At 54.2% G+C, this 17,389-nt stretch overlaps 1 protein-coding gene across 6 annotated transcripts in view; it reads right to left on the bottom strand.

The window, feature by feature from the left end:
* The window catches only part of LAMA2 (laminin subunit alpha 2), a 102,215-nt gene that overhangs the window by 63,446 nt on the left and 21,380 nt on the right, over positions 1-17,389 (bottom strand). For all 6 annotated transcript variants that reach the window (XM_032959281.2, XM_076068907.1, XM_076068909.1 and 3 more), the window contains exons 2-4: positions 5,084-5,254; positions 4,436-4,548; positions 1,194-1,436 (exon numbers count right to left, since the gene is read on the bottom strand). In XM_032959281.2, the coding sequence (XP_032815172.2) occupies positions 1,194-1,436; positions 4,436-4,548; positions 5,084-5,254 (527 nt within the window). The remainder of the gene's footprint in view (positions 1-1,193; positions 1,437-4,435; positions 4,549-5,083; positions 5,255-17,389) is intronic.

The following is a 17,389-nucleotide window of genomic DNA, read 5'->3' as shown; positions in this document are numbered from 1 at the left end:
TGTCGCTAACGAATTAGGGGGCACCGCGTGGATTTCTGCCCCGGGCCTCCAGGAAAGTCTGGAAGAGCCTGCGCCGAGCTGATAGGCGGTGGTGATTACGTGTACACCACACCCGAGTCTCGGAATGTAATAGTTTGCGTCGGAGCGTTTCCTTAAGGAAGGAGAGCCTTCAGCAGAGTCATTAGCCGAGTCTCTGCGGACCAAACAAATCCAAGGCTACGAACGCTGCTTCGCACGTTCACTCCCGAGCAGCCCACCTCCCTGGTGGCGTTCGCGCAGTCGTCTCTGCTTTAGATTTACACTTTGCAGGAGAAACGACGCACGAGTCGCGCCGGCTGTATACGTGCGGGAATTTACGGCAATTAGGCGCAGCCTGGGAAATGAGGGGTGAAAAAAAAACCGGGGCAGATGTTCAAATTCAATCGCTCTCATTGTGCGTCGAGTTCTCGTTTCATCACGATGAATGATTGCACCGATTTTTTTTTTTGAACACGCAAACAAATTCCACGCAATCTGCGATTGCCTCGCTTTGCGCGCTTGTCGGGAGGTTAACGTTACGGCGCGGAAGCTGGAAACTCGCACGTGAACTTTTCAACTGTTATGTTTATATGTACGGTTTATTGCATGTATAAGTTCACTGCAGCTGCAACCCGATGTAGTGTTGTGTGACTGCTTAGTCGCAGAGTCGGCAAGTATTTAAAACAAACGGATGACGAGGAGTGCCGGGCATTGCGATCCAGAGTGTTCTGCGGCTCTGCGGTGTCTGGGATTGAGCTGTCTTGAAGTGTAAACAAGGAAGTTTTTACGTAAATCAGTTTTACTAACAACAAGGATACATTGTTTCTAATTATAGAACTTTGGGACAAAGTGAATTTAAGACCAGCAGAGTGTATAACGATGTGGTCACGACAGTACCATCTACGGCCAGCCATATGTGTCTCTCTGACATTCCGGAGAAAGTGCTGCCCCCTCTCCGCGTCGACTTAGGGATCTATTGAAAGGTTCTCAGAAGTATATCCGGGATATCTCCTTCCGCGGGCCGTTCTCTAACACTAAGGGCTGCATCCGAACGGATAACTATTCGTCTCGTCACACGATGGCGGTCGCGCAATCGGGCTAACCTTTTTGGAAAAAAAAACATTTAGAAAGATACAAACGGACTCGCAACAAGCGCACGCACACGGTACGCGTACCTCCCCGTTCTCGAGCGGCACCAGCCGGGAGTAGTAGGATGTGCAGATGACCTCGTCGTCGCGCCGGTAGGTGGGGTTGCCGATGGTGGGCATGACGCTATAGCGGAGGAGGCAGTCGGCGTCGGTGACGGCGTAGTACTGCCACGGCGTGTACGTCACGCCGTCCAGCGAGCGCTCCAGCACCCAGCTGCCGGGCCTCGGAGAGTTGGCCGCTTTCAGGATCACGTAGGCGATCTGGAAGACCTGCGCGCACGCACACACGGGGAGAGAGGGCCCGCGGTGGAGGTGGCAAGCGGTGTGGAAGGAGATCGTCGTCGTCAAGCCGTGGGTAATCCACTGCTGGACCAAGGCGTCCAAGCCACCGCAACCTATAACAATCCTGTGATGCGACAATCCACGCAGGACCTGCGCACGACCTTATTCTGTCGCTCCAGCTCCTCGGTGGACGTACACTCAGATGCAATCCACCTCTTGGCTACCGTTAAATTAAATAAAAAGGCCAACATTCTATGTTACCCAGACTTGACCCTCAACTGCTACCAGCTGTCACGTATCTTTGTCAACCGCTTGATCGTAACTTTTATCATCATCATCAGCCATGATCTATTCGCCGCTGGATGAACTGGGGAACCCCGAGTTCGATTCCCGACAATGGCGAACAATATCCGAACAAGTCCTTCGGCCCTCTCCCATCACCAACCCGTATTGACCAGCGTGGTGACGTAAGGCCGCATCTAGCGCATCGTCCTAGGGCCCCATGGACATTGCGGTGTGGGGAGGCCTTCATCCAGCAGTGGAATGACGACGGGCTGCGATCTCAAATGAGCGCATCGCGTTCCGAGGTCGGCACCCAGGTGCAGCTCGTGGTGAAAGAGAACAAAAGCACCCCCCGGACGAGCGGCTAGCGAGAAAGCCCCGGGGGCGGGCGACAGCGAAGCTCTCGGTCTCCGCAGCTGCGCCGCTCGGACGCCGGGACAATGGCCGCATTTAGCACCGGGCGGCACGGGGGGAGGGGGAAGGCAGCGCCACGTGGCATTCCACCGGCCACGGCGAGCCGGCGCCGTGGCGCGATCGTGATCCCCCCTGCCACGCGGCGTCCCGGTGGTGGGACGCCAGCCGTGCGGACGCTGCAGCCGGCACAGTCGCCAAGCCGCGCGCCGTGGTGTTGGAGCTCAGGCTGAGAGCCACGGTCTCCTCCGCACACTCCGCTTGAAGCCGAGGGAATGCACTTGACACATTCTGGAGGTTGGCTCGAGCCAATCATCCCTCCCGGGTCGATAAAACAAGTACCACTGTGCAGGGAAGTCAACCGTGGTTTCCCGATGGATAGACTTGGCACCGGCCATACGAATGAGTAATCTCCACCGCCGGCTCAGAAGCGCAAACATAAGATGAGCACCGTCTCAATGTTCAAATGATCAAGACATCACTTTGACTTGACTAACTTTGACTATATTTTATTTTATATCTACGTGACTTTACCAAAAGAACCAAAGAGTATGAAATACAATTCGGATTCACATCGTGTCGAATTGCGATTGCATTTAAATGCGATCGCACTTAGACACTGCACGAATGCAGTAGTGCAGTGGACGAGGTAAGATGGCACGTACGCCGCACGCAAAGAGGCTCTCGGCCCCCGAGGCATCGTGGGATTCCAGTCACGCGGAGTGTCAGCGAGTGGCTTTGGGAGGTGAAACCGCCTTGGCGGGCGCGCGGCCAGGGCCGTGTATTTGTGGCTGGGAGGTGGCTCGCAGCTGGGCACCAGTTTGACCCGCGGTGACCCCCGCTGTAAGAAGCGGTTTGACCTCGCAAAGCCTCTCGCTGGGCTCTGCGGCCCCACGGTCCCCCGTCCGCCAGATGTGCCCCGCGCACCCCGGTGTTTACGTCTCGACTCTCGCCTCAGGGGCAGCTTCCTACGTTGGCTCTTTGGCGAATGTTGCAGTGTAGGAGGCTATGGTGCGGGGAGCTATGGTGTAGGAATTCCACATGTAGGAAGTTATTAATAGTACGGACCCCGCTTCACGCTGCAGCTGTGAAACCATGCAGCCAACGGGGTTTAAAGAGAGCGATGTTCTCGTGCAAAGTTGAGGTCTAACTCTGCATTACCAGCGAGATGAGCACAATGTTTAAGCAACCTGACAACCTATATGTAGTACACGAGATGCACCGGGATATCATTATGCAGTATACAATTTATGCTCAAACCACCGGCGCACCATTACATGGTACGTAATGCATATTAAATGCATTAGCATGCGTTACGTAGTACATTTGATATAGACATACATTGATTTATTTTCTCGTGTGTTCGCCCGGGAACTTTTTGAAAACAACGTTAGACACTAACAGACGAGCCTGCTGGCGCTCGCTGCTCCGAGTGCGAGCCGAGCGACGCTGTCGAGGGAAAGCTCCTCGCCGTCTCACTCGGACGGAGTTCGCCACGGGCTCATCGCGAGATCAAAGCCTCGCCCGCTGCGCCATCAACGACCGCGACTTCCAAACGGCCTCCGCCGGAGACGCCGGGCGATTATTCGGGAATGGAGCACGCGACTCACGTGACTCAAGCGACTCCGCCGTTTGATGGCAGTAAGGTCTCGGTTTATGAGCGTGACATCGATGCTGACATCTATACCATCCCACCACCCCTACCTCCATCACCCCCCCCCACCACCCCTACCTCCAGCACCCCCCCCACCACCCCTGCCTCCATCACCCCCCCCCACCACCCTTACCTCCAGCACCCCCCCACCACCCCTACCTCCAGCACCCCCCCACCACCCCTACCTCCAGCACCCCCCCCCCCACCACCCCTACCTCCAGCACCCCCCCCCCACCACCCCTACCTCCAGCACCCCCCCCCACCACCCCTACCTCCAGCACCCCCCCCCACCACCCCTACCTCCAGCACCCCCCCCCCACCACCCCTACCTCCAGCACCCCCCCACCACCCCTGCCTCCATCACCCCCCCCACCACCTCTACCTCCAGCACCCCCCCCCCACCACCCCTACCTCCAGCACCCCCCCCCACCACCCCTACCTCCAGCACCCCCCCACCACCCCTACCTCCAGCACCCCCCCCCACCACCCTTACCTCCAGCACCCCCCCACCACCCCTACCTCCAGCACCCCCCCCCCCACCACCCCTACCTCCAGCACCCCCCCACCACCCCTGCCTCCATCACCCCCCACCACCCCTACCTCCACCCCGCCCTTACGCTACAGGGCTCCCACGCGTTACCTGTCGGAGGTCGAGGGTGATGGTGACCCTGTGGTACTGCTCGCCGTTCTGGATGCTGGGACTCTGCCACCAGCTGTTGGTCCCGTCAATGGCATGCTGTATCGAGTGGCGCTCTGCGGAGACGGGGTCACGGACGGACCACGGGGGGGGGGGGGGGGGCTCAGGATACGGCGTTTTTAACGAGCGCATGGTCACCCACAGTGTACTTGAGAGTTTCTGGGATTGATTCTGATAGTAGTCGAACACGGCAACATTGCCCCTTACTGGGAGAATATACCCGTCTGTGAACAACAGCACCTTTGTGAAAGCCTGCTGAAATAGCAATGGCTGAAATTCCACATGTAGTAGTTCATAATTGTCACGATTTACGCTGGCGATTTGATTCCTAACATTGTTTTGATCTTCCCCTTGCTTCCAAGCTACAAATGCCACCGCTAACCTGCAAAGTGTCTTGAGATGCATTCCACCATACATCCATTAAACAATGACCAAAACATCCGTGGCACTGCAATGCCGGTGGTGCAATCAGCTCAACCGGACAAAGGGCGCACAACCGCAAACACCCACGCGCGTGCGCATGCGTTCGCTCGTTCGCTCGCTCGCTCGCTCGTTCGCGCATTTGTGCGTTCGTGCGTTCGCGCGTCCTACCGGCCGGGTTGGCGCTGCGCTGGTCGCACAGGCGGCACTGCGGGTTCCTGAAGGGCCTCCCTGGCACGTGCTCCACCAGCTTGCAGTAGGTCTCGGGCTCTTTCACGCCGCACGTGGCGTTGGCCGTGATCTCCGAGTTGCTGGCCAGGTTGAAGATCGCCGGGAAGAGCCCTGCGCACGTCACGCACGGCAGCAGGGAGCGCCCATACAGTGTCCTTGCTGGCCGTAGTGATGGCTGCTACACGTAGACATTTGACTTAAGCTGGTGCTGTTCGTTACTGTCCGTTTTCTTGTTTTTGTTCGTATGGGAATGTGCTCGGCAAATGTGCACGATACAGTAATAAACATTCATACTGGCACTGCTGTCAAGTGATACAAATATGAACACAGTCAACTCTCGACTATCCGGGCTCATGAGGGAGGGTCTAGAAGACAAACACGTGGATCGCTCAAGACGTGTACAGCACCACCACCGTCTGTTATCTTTCTTCTGCCGACGTGCGTGCGGTCAAGTGGGCACCGAGCCACTGACCCCTCCGAGAGTGAGGAGCAGCTCATCATAGAACTGCATTCTGAAAATATTTTGTTACATTTTATCGAAAGCGCGGTTAATCCGCAACCCGTACACCACCGCGCACTAGTTAACTTTATTATAATCGCTAAGCTCGTTTGCCGATTAAGGGAATTGGTTGGGAAATCTCGCAGCAGTTGAGGTGAGGGGGGCACGAGCCGGGGATTGAAACCGGAGCTGCGGCTTGACCTCTCAGATCGCGGAAAAACGCCGACGGGGGGGAGAAAGAGGGGAGGAGAATGAGGGGGGGGGAATGAGGGGGGGAGAAGGAGGGGGGGAGAAGGAGGGGGGGGGAGAAGGAGGGGGGGGGCGCTTTCACTGAAGGCCGCGACCGCAGCTGTCGGAGCTATTCTGGGACTGCTCGCAAACGCGCAGCACCGAGCGCGGCACCGGCGCCTGTTGGGGCCGCGCCGCGTGGATCACGCACAGCACGAACGGCGCTTCCTCTGAATCAGCGGCACATGCCCTGGTTTGGGAAAAAGCGGCTCTCGCTGCTCAGTTGTCCGTCCTCCCGGTTACAGGTCTCCGCAGGGCCCCGGAAAAAGTCGCAGACGTTTGTACGACCGTCGCAGTGCGCTTCTCGAATGCAACGAATGAGAGGTTCAGCAATTAATTTGATTACGAAGAGCGTAAGCCTAAGTAGATATAACCTGGGTTGCGCCCCATTTCATGGGAGGAACCCGGAGATCACGGAGGAAACCCACGCAGAACAAAGCAACTCCGCACAGAACGGCGCCTCGAGTCAGGATTCGAACCCAGGAGCTTCTTGATGTGGGGCACAAGCGTTACCACTGCACTTTCACCCTACAGTTCCAAATAACATGGCAAAATTATGTTAGGCAACATAGCGCTTGTGGCTGATGGCCAATGCAGTGGTAGTGATTTACGGCCAACGGTGGAAATACAACTTCCTTCCTGAGACGAGCGGCTGATTGGAGCCACCTAAAAAACTCGGCGACGCCGTGGAGGGGGAACGGCAGACATCACCAGGAGCCGCGCGGACTCACGCCGCCGCTGGGGCAACGTCCGTGCGCCCTCGACAAGGGAGCGCCTCATGGGACAAAGGAGGTGAACGGAGTGACTGAGGCCACGGGTTTTTGGAACTCTCACGCCAAAGTGCGACGTAAATGTCAGCGACCAGACGCTCTCGTCTCAACGGTTTCCTGTTTACTGCGGGTTTACTGCCCTGCACTCAGACTAAAGGATCTTGGACACGGGCAGATTAAGCGAGAAATGCTTTGTTGGGTGGGCTGTCTTTCCGCTGCCTGCTGGCAGAGAAAAAACAGCACAAGTTTGGGAAGAGACCACTGCGGAGAGTTTCACGGTCGTGCTGCTCTGCAGCAATCCGATGGTGCTTCCGCGTCATACCGCACGTTGTTCGGAACGATGTCCGACGTTTCACTTCACGTGCTGGGGGCTCATTCAGGAACTGAATTGAAGAAGCTCCCACGCAAGAATGTCTTCATGATGTGCTTGACCAGAAATTGTAATTATGTTTTCTAACGTATTATGAGCATTTTTGGAACACAGCTGCTGAGCACAGGCCTAAAATGTCAAGCATCCAGCAACAAAAAGCATTAATCAGTAAGGTTATTATTATACGAGCTTGCGAATAGAGAGACGATGATGATGATGGGAGGAAGCAATTCCACAGTGGAGCAGTGCAGACAGAGCAGTGTTGTTGTGACCTGCAGTGTGGTGGGTGGGTGAGTTGGTGAGTGTGTTGTTGTGACCTGCAGTGTGGTGGGTGGGTGAGTTGGTGAGTGTGTTGTTGTGACCTGCAGTGTGGTGGGTGGGTGAGTGGGTGAGTGTGTTGTTGTGACCTGCAGTGTGGTGGGTGGGTGATTGGGTGAGTGTTGTTGTGACCTGCAGTGTCGTGACTGGGTGAGTGGGTGAGTGTGTTGTTGTGACCTGCAGTGTGGTGGGTGGGTGAGTGGGTGAGTGTGTTGTTGTGACCTGCAGTGTGGTGGGTGGGTGGGTGTGTTGTTGTGACCTGCAGTGTGGTGGGTGGGTGAGTGGGTGAGTGTTGTTGTGATCTGCAGTGTGGTGGGTGGGTGAGTGGGTGAGTGTTGTTGTTGTGACCTGCAGTGTGGTGGGTGGGTGAGTGGGTGAGTGTTGTTGTGACCTGCAGTGTAGTGGGTGGGTGAGTTGGTGAGTGTGTTGTTGTGACCTGCAGTGTGGTGAGTGGGTGGGTGGGTGAGTGTGTTGTTGTGACCTGCAGTGTGGTGAGTGGGTGAGTGTGTTGTTGTGACCTGCAGTGTGGTGGGTGGGTGAGTGGGTGAGTGTTGTTGTGACCTGCAGTGTAGTGGGTGGGTGAGTAGGTGGGTGAGTGTCCTACTGTGTAGTGGTTGAGCACATCATGGATGAGAGATGAAACATACATTTTGGTACATAGAGCCCTTCTTAATGAAGGTTTAAAATGTATTCAGCAGCCAGGGACATACGGCCTTGATACGTATCTACCAAGAAAACCAAGAAAAAAGCCATTTGTATTGGATAAAATCTTCCATTCATTAAATCAACAAACGTGAAAAACAAATCGGCTGAATGCGGGAACAATTGAACGGCATTACGAATTATTTGCTCACTGTTCCATGCCGCTAGCGGCGAGCCTTGGCGCGAGGTAGCCGCTCCGCCAACTCGCAAGTAACCTGCCGCGTGTAATTTATAGCAATTCCTGTGATGTTTTAACGAAGTGCGAATGCGCTAACGAGTGAGCGAGGCACGGAGTGGTGCAAAACGCAGCCTAGGGGCACGGTCGCTCGCTAGAGGCCGTCCGCTCGCCACGGACAGCCGACCTTTGGCGTCACGAACGGCACGTCCGCATCGCTGAACCCAAGCTCTTGCTATCTCGCTCCGAATCTCTCTCTCTCTCGACTCTGTAGGACCTCAAATGGTGACTGTCTCGTATCTGCCATTCCCCCTTAGCCCAGCTGGAGGCCGTCGCTCGTGGGCTCAGCCACACTCCAAAATGCCAATTTTGAGACATCATCTCAATAGGCAACCCTTCAACCCTCCAGTGGGCCCTAATCCAAATCCAGGGTGAATGCGCTATTGACTTTGACCCTGGATTTGGATAAAAAAATCCTCCATGAACTCACCCTCTCATCTCACTCTCCTCCCCTCCACATCGCTTTCCTTTCTCATCCCTCTCATATCGCTCCGCTCCCCTCCAGGCACTCTCTGTTCCAGACAGCGAGGGCTTTCTGTAAAAGTCTCCAACAAACCTTCGCTCAGTGGGAGGTCTCTCATCCTGCTCTGCTGCCCTCGCTGTCTGGAAGTCGCTTCCCCCCTCCCCCGCCATCCGTGCTGTCGACTCCCTGCTCCTGTTCCTCGTGCAGGCTCAAGACCACCCTCTCTCGTCTCCTCTGTCCCCTGGCTGACTGCGCCCCTCTCCCTGTGTAAACATCACCACTGTTTCCATGCAGCATCTCGAGATGGGATCGCAGTTACACGCTGGAACAATACACGCTGCCTTGTTTTAACACGTCGGCTTTATACTGCAATTTAGTTGAAACGTTTACAAAGGAGACAGTAATAACGCCAAACGCGAGGAAAAATGTGCCTAAAGTATTTAATATACACAGAATGTATGCTATTGTACAATCAAGATTGATATTCAAGTTTATTTTCATACATCAATGAAAATATGTAACAGTATGTACCCAAAAACATGGAGACACACTCATAGATAATCTCGATATAAGATATCATTTTAAATGCCATCTCTAAAGCCATATTTCGTGGAGACCATTAGAGCATTACATTGATTTTATCAGCCCAAATAACACACACAGATGAAATACGTTTGCTGTATCCTTTATCTCGGCTCAGCATATTTTTGGCCCAACGCTCCCCATCGCAGAGGCCGCGCGTGCACAAGACTCGGCCTCGCTGGCTGGGAGGCACGCCCAAGGCCCTACCGGGGGGGGGGGGAGCCTGGCTTGGTGGGACTTCACGGGGACCTTCGTAAGGGAAACGCGCATGTGGGTCCGGCGCATTGGAGGCAGGGGTTGGCGGATCACGTAGTGATTTAGGCACAAGTGGCACTGAGTGGGCATCACGCTGAGAAACGCCCCGCCCGGCGAACCAGACGGCTCACCCGTAAGGTGTGATGAACAAGGTGCAGTCCAGACGGCTCACTCGTCTGTAAGGTGTGATGTGCAAGGTGCAGTCCAGACGGCTCACTCGTCTGTAAGGTGTGATGTGCAAGGTGCAGTCCAGACGGCTCACTCGTCTGTAAGGTGTGATGTGCAAGGTGCAGTCCAGACGGCTCACTCGTCTGTAAGGTGTGATGTGCAAGGTGCAGTCCAGACGGCTCACTCGTCTGTAAGGTGTGATGTGCAAGGTGCAGTCCAGACGGCTCACTCGTCTGTAAGGTGTGATGTGCAAGGTGCAGTCCAGACGGCTCACTCGTCTGTAAGGTGTGATGTGCAAGGTGCAGTCCAGACGGCTCACTCGTCTGCAAGGTGTGATGTGCAAGGTGCAATCCAGACGGCTCACTCGTCTGCAAGGTGTGATGAGCAAGGTGCAGTCCAGACGGCTCACTCGTCTGTAAGGTGTGATGTGCAAGGTGCAATCCAAGCACTGGAGCAATGGCTGAGGGCCACTGCAGTGCACTCCGTGTGCTTGTGTCTTTGAGTTACGTCGCTTACCAACCCAGGTTAAGGATGTTAATGACTTGGCTCTCTCCGTCTATATCTGTCCATAAGCTGGGGCTGGGTAACTCGAGCAAATACGATCCAATGTAAATACAACTTCAGTCTAAAGTTGTTTTTGCTATTTGGGACTTATACGAGAAGAAACCCAGACACTTTGATCAAAGGGTCGCGCAAGGAGTTGGCGACAAAAACCATCGATAAACAGATCCACATTTTCCTTTGAGCCTTTTCGGCGTAATTAAGGGTGACCTCATCTCGTCATCGCGCGGCTTGAATCCTAACATCATCGTCGCTAATTAAATGCCATACGCTGGAAAGTGTTATCGAACCCGTGCGTGAGCATGATTTTTCTTCCTCGCTTCTTTAGGCGCACGTGACGTTCTTGCAACAGAGCACAATCGGACGGCACCGCGATAATTTTCACCCCCGCGTGATTGATGGGTCCAGACAACGCAACGTTGCTCAGAGTCTGGGCGCCTGCATCCTGTCCGGGGCTTCAGGCTCGTTTATTTATAGCCGGTGTGGACGTTCCACCGGTGCCAGAAATGGAGGCGACAGGGGGGGGGGGCGCTTCTCTTTCCCCAATGCCCTGCGAGTGATAAACCTCGCCGTGAAGCCACGCGGCGAAGCACAACTGCGGACTCACGCGGATGGCAACGCTTCTCCCGGTGCCCCTGCCGATAAACCTTCTCACTAGCGCCCGCGTTCAGTGGGTGGTCTGAGGCTGCCCACGTCGAACGACTGCTCAAGCTATGCAAGAGTTTCAAAGCTCGCTCCTGGTTGATTTATGAGCTGCCACCAATTGCTGGCTCAGTTTCACTCGAGGGCAGCGTGAGCCGACGCCGCGCGAGGACCATTTAACAGCGAGGCGGCGTGCTCCGTTTTCTGCGTACAACCGTGCGAATTGGACACACGACACCGGGATCTTAAGAGGCGTGCGCCCTCACTCCGGGAGGTGTTGGGTGTCCGACACGGAGAGTCCGCGCAGTCAACGGTGCCAGACCGTCACCCCAACCTAAAGCCATATTTCGTGGAGACCATTAGAGCATTACATTGATTTTATCAGCCCAAATAACACACGCAGATGAAATACGTTTGCTGTATCCTTTATCTCGGCTCAGCATATTTTTGGCCCAACGCTCCCCATCGCAGAGGCCGCGCGTGGACAAGACTCGGCCTCGCTGGCTGGGAGGCACGCCCAAGGCCCTACCGGGGGGGGGGGGGGGGGGGGAGGGAGCCTGGCTTGGTGGGACTTCACGGGGACCTTCGTAAAGGAAACGCGCATGTGGGTCCGGCGCATTGGAGGCAGGGGTTGGGGGATCACGTAGTGATTTAGGCACAAGTGGCACTGAGTGGGCATCACGCTGAGAAACGTCCCGCCCGGTGAACCAGACGGCTCACCCGTAAGGTGTGATGAACAAGGTGCAGTCCAGACGGCTCACCCGTAAGGTGTGATGTGCAAGGTGCAACCCAAGCACTGGAGCAATGCCTGAGGGCTCGCGTTGGCATCTCAAGACAACTCGTAAATGGTTTCAGCCTCTCCCCAATAAATCAGAGACGAGTGCAGCTGGTGCTGGTGGAGCTGTTTAACGAGGCTGAGAAATTTTTCCGCTCGTTGCGGAGGTTTGCGGATCGAGACCAGCGACCGCCCTGGTAAATACTGCGGCAGGTATATTAACCATGGATACTGCGTGCCATCTCCTCACAGCAGATGTTCAAGATCGAGGCATTGTTCTAAAAAAATGTGGCCATGTGTGCCGGCATCACGGTCCAATGATTTCCAAATTTGGAAATGAGTTAACAGAGCAATTAACATTACTACTATCTTACTAGTGCTACGACAGTGATCCATGTTTTATGATCATTAGGATCTGAGTTGGAGCCGATTCAGGATTTGGTTCGCCCCAAGTTTCGTCGTGAATCTGGGGCCCCTTGACCGCTTGGGGCCCTGAGCTCAGCGCGCTCATGGCCAGCGCTGCGAAACGGCCACGAGCAGCGCGAAGCACACAAAGCCGTCGCAACCGCAGCTGCGCTGCAATCGGCAGGCACCGCACAACTCGCGCGGTTGCGCATCCGACACCCGAACCAGGAGGGACGGCACGGGCACGTCCGAGCATTGCGACGCTCGGCAGTGAACTCCTTTGAAGCGTCCTCACGTGCACGCCTCGCGCACGGTCGAGCGCGACCTCGGAGTGACGCTTCGCGTGGCTCTCGCAGAGCGCGCCGCTTGCGGGCGCGTTCGCCGGGGCGTTCCTGCGGCCCGCCCGCCGCGTGTTTGTCCAGGTGCGAGAGCATCCCGCGCCCGCGTGCTGCTGTAGCGCGCCCGTGCGTGTGGTCGCGCACGAGCGAGAGCAGCAGCAGCAGCAGCGAGCGCGTAGCGCACGGCTCACGTCGACGCTTCTTGAGATGTGAATGGCAAAACGAAGGGAAAAAATCCGCAGCCCTGCAATTGCTCGCCGGCGACACTGCTGCCGGAAGGGCCTCTGCTGTAGGGAGCTCTAGAGAGCCGCTCTCGAGGGTGTTCGGCCGACTACGTCTATTCTGGTCAGATGTCTTAGAAGAGGTGGCAGTACCCACCGCAAGTGACCTGCCGATCGACTGATTGTGGTGTACCCATGTGGTGTACCCATGTGGTGTACCCATGTGGTGTACCCATGTGGTGTACCCATGTGGTGTACCCATGTGCACTGCTGGGTGGACAGAGGCAGCGGGGATTTAAGAAAGCCGCCCCGTTGTGTCAGCTGCTGCACCGGGAGATGGAATCGAAGTGGCGTGCCGACAGATCGCAGGTCGAATGCGCTGACCGTGACAACACGGTGACAGCCTCCCATCTTGAGACGTACAGGGACGAACCGTTGGGGAAAATAACAACACGACCCATGGGATGTACATGGTGCAATGGCAACTAAGGGTGTCACGATGCACCGTTTTGTTCGATAAATCGATGTTATCACTCGTGATAAATGCATAACATTGTACGTGTAAGAATCCGATATTCATGATACATACATGATAATTTTCACCATCAGCCACGATTGTTCCCATTGATGGATGAAGGCTTCAGCAAGCTGTCACCATCCCTCCTGGGATGTAAGAATCCACCTGGCTCATACACAACGAGCTGAGTACATCGCTCCGTCTCCGTGGTGGATGTCCCTTCCTTGGTTGCCATTCCGCCATGAATCTTGGCCACTGGCCAACGTCATCCCATCTCGAGTCATGTTTTACCCAAGGCCACTTTAATCTCATTAACTTTAACGGCCAGAGTGATGTCTTTAACCTGTGTACGCTTCCTAATGCTGCCTGAATTACCAATTGTTGTTCTTCCGCGGTGAACACTGGAAAAAAACAGCGCGACCATAAAACCTGACGATCAGCGCTAATGTCTAATCCACATGCCCCAGCTGTTACTCTGCAGTTGGGATACCCAGGGCTACTGGTGCAGAACAAATGAATGCACTTGAGTCCATAGGAAGTGCGTGGCTCAATGGGACCCATACAGGATGAATGGGGCCCCAGTGTGGGATGATTTTGTCTCTTAGAAAAGTAGCTGCAGACCAACAATGGCCCACTGTGACGGACCCTAATTAGCGACACATTGCAACAGCACGAACCTTGATGTTCTATAACTGCACGCAGCTTATTTAGCCAGGCGCTCCTTGTCGTGCTTGATGAACGTGCCGAAGGCTGCGGCAGGAGTGGGCACGTTTGTTTTTCATTACGAGAGCATTCAATAATGGCTGTGAGTTTAGGTCAATTGAATTAATCCATCCACAGGGCAAGAGAATGGAGGTCTCTGTTTCAGGTCTTTGCAAAGGGATGTACGCCCCATCGTACAACAGCAGTTGCCTGTCTTAGGGGACCCTTTGTTCTGATGATTATAATTATTATTTTCTTCTGTAATGTTCACTCGGGGACATTGCTGCGGTGTGATGGTTATCACACAAGTCGTGCGATCCAGGGGTCATGGCTCGCTGGTTCGATTTGATTCCCATGCCTGGCAGGTGAAACAAAGGGGAAAGTTAATTTAAAGCCTCACATCCTCTCTCCACCCAGCAGTAGAAGTGAGTACAGGTTGTACGTAGCGGGGTAAAGTGTCGGTACGAGCACCGCTTTGAAGATGTCTGGCCAGAGTGGAAGAGTAGGCCAAATATCCTGTAGAGGCGCTCTCTTGAGCGCCTTCTTACAATTATGTTGTAAAAGGGTTTTATATACCACACCAGGCTGTCGTGTTCGTAGCGATAAGTGTCAGATTTTAAAAAATCACATTTCGTATTTTAAGGATATTTTTTGATGTTTCGGATTTTCGCATCATTAAATTTACATACGGATATTTGCGACGTAGCTTCCAGTTTACAGATACATTTGGAGAATTGTTTTTTAATTATCTGAATTTTTAATCTCGGCCTATTTTTCCTTCAGTTGTTTTTTTATGAATCCAAAAATCGGGAGTACATCCATACCACATAAAACAAAGACACACACACACACGTGCGATGATGTTCAGGAGTAGGTGCTGTCAAGTCAGAGCAGGTTGTTTGATCTGTTACAGGAGTGGCGCTGTACATCGAGAACTTGGATCACATATCAACTGCACTCTCTAAATTCAAGGCCGAGCAACGGGATACTGTGGGAGGTGTGACATGTTAAACGTGTGCCTAATTCACGACTGCAGACCGGCAAGGCTGCTTCAAGACAGACTGTGCGAGTCGGAGCATTACGTGCTGCTCGGCTAAGAAATAAAACAAGGAGATAGCCAAGTAGCTGAGGGGTCGGAGCGCTGAGCTTGGCACCGCCGAGGGCCTGGGTTTGAATCCAGACAGCCGCCAGCGATCACACCGAGTTGTCACGTGTAGCGAGTCGATGGTCTCAAGCCGGGTCGCTGCGTTCAACACACGAAAATCACGTCGCTTTCGTTCAAGTTCTACGCTTTGTTTTTGCCAAAAATGCCAGCTTCGAGATTTTAAATATCAGTTTGGCTGTCACGTGACGAAGTGCCTGCGGGAAAGTGCTGCCCTTCACCGCGTGGACCCGAGGTTACTTGAAGGGATCTCAGAGGTAGCTATGCGATACCCGATTCCGCGGGCTGTTGTCTAACGTGAGACGATGCACTGCTCCGGGAGAGATCCGTGTAGATTCTGCATCTCGCGAAGTGACGCCGATAACACAAGCGGTATGAAAGTCGTGGAAATTATATAACAAAAAATAGTAAAGGGAAAACAACCCCATCTCAGAGGCAACATTTAGGGACCCTTCCCGCACAGTGGTGGTGTGCATTACAGAGCCAGGGAAGTCGCAAGCTTAAATAAATAACCCGAGGAAGCGGAGGCTGTTTCCACATTTGATTGATTCTAAGAGCTATGCAGCAGGTCCAGCAGCAGCGGAATTCCCAGAAGCACCAAGACGCCGATCCCCTCCGTTCCTGCCCCTCCCCAACCACACGGCTCCCCCCTCCCTACCCTCCCCCTCAACTCCCACCACCCTCACAACCTTCACCCCCACACCCCAACACGCACGGGAGAGTAAAATTACAAATTTAGCTCACGAGGGACCAGAGTGCTCCGCTTTAAAATAAATAATTTGCAATCGCCACATTTGGCGTCAATGAACGCGTGACCGACGGTCCACTCCCGTGACCGACGGCAACGATCCAGCCCTAAACAGACATCGATACGCGTCTGCGTCACCCTCTATGCACGTCGACCAATCACAGAGCACAATTATCACCAGGCGGACCCGCGTGCAGTGTTTACCTTGGTTGACAGCGACCTGAAATGCATCCCGCACGCGCAGTTTACTCAGAGACAGAGGATGATGAAGACGCGTTCGCACTCAAAATGTCCGAACAATGTCGCTCCCCCAGGATCACTCTCTCCCGTGCTCACTCACTCGCTTGCTCACCCGCTAGCCTGCTCACCCACTCACTCGAGAATCTGATCAGTTGCTACTTCTCTCTCCCGCTCACTCACTTACCCGCTCACTCGTTCACTCAGTCACCGCCGATCAGTCACTCACCCGCTCATTCACGCATTTGTTCATTCACCATCTCACTCACTCGTTCGCTGGCTTTCACTCACACCCTCACTCAATCGTTACTACCTATGCTCACTCACTTACCCGTTCACCCACTCACCAATGTATTTGCTCGATCATCTGCTAACCCACTTACTCGTTCGTTCACCCACTTATTCATTAGTTCACTTGGTCATCCGTTCACACACTCACCCACTCGTACACTCACTCGGTCATCTGCTAACCCACTCGCCAACTTGCTTGCTCACTTTGGCCCAGAGAGGAGCTCCCTTTCCAACCGTGAGCTCTACTCCGCTGTTATTTAAACCACGGGGGTCACAGGGTTGGGTTCTCAAAATATATACCGAGCAGGAGTAACGCTCCCTTCCGAAGGGCGCATTAACGAATCGACGAGGGGCTGAGGCGCTGCTGATGGAGGAGCGTGGAGCGAATCTGTGTTGACCTCCAACACAGAAGTGCTTTGGCTGTGCAGCCTCGCAGCGATTTTAAGATGACCCCTGATGGAGGGAAGAGGTTAATGATTACGAGCAGTTAATGCGGCTCTGCTGCGCGCTGTTAACGTTGCCCTCTTTGTCCAACTTGGCGAGGAGCAACGTGGAATCTCAGTGGGTCCCTCCTCTCGAACGCCCAGCGCGTCGCTCGGGGGATTTACTACCGCCTCTGACTTGGTGGGGATACACGAACAATCGCATTCTCGGCATTTCCAATAACATGGGATTCCACAAGCAGTGGAATATTATCTCAGAGACTCGCCTCGGCTACATCCCCGCAGTTTCCCATGACTGCGGAACACAGCTGTTCTGTAATGAGCAGGCAATCCAAACCGTCGCCTTTGTTTCAAAAGTGAGAGGAAAATTCAAACAACAACAACAACATCAGTTCCGGACATGCTCACGTTAATGCTTTTGGCACTCGGTAAATGAAATGTAACGTATTCTTTGGTTCTTTCCATTCGCCTTGAGAGCTTGGTGTACGTGTTTGAGTTCACTGGTTAGGTGTTCATGGTCGGAGATACATTGAGCTCTATGGTGTCGCGTTTTG

Source organism: Petromyzon marinus, chromosome 23 (genome assembly GCF_048934315.1).
Source record: "Petromyzon marinus isolate PM22_M1 ecotype Great Lakes invasive population chromosome 23, UKy_Petmar_22M1.pri1.0, whole genome shotgun sequence".
Lineage (NCBI taxonomy): Eukaryota > Metazoa > Chordata > Hyperoartia > Petromyzontiformes > Petromyzontidae > Petromyzon > Petromyzon marinus.
Note: the sequence above shows the minus strand (reverse complement) of the source record. Positions and strands in the feature narration are given on the sequence as shown.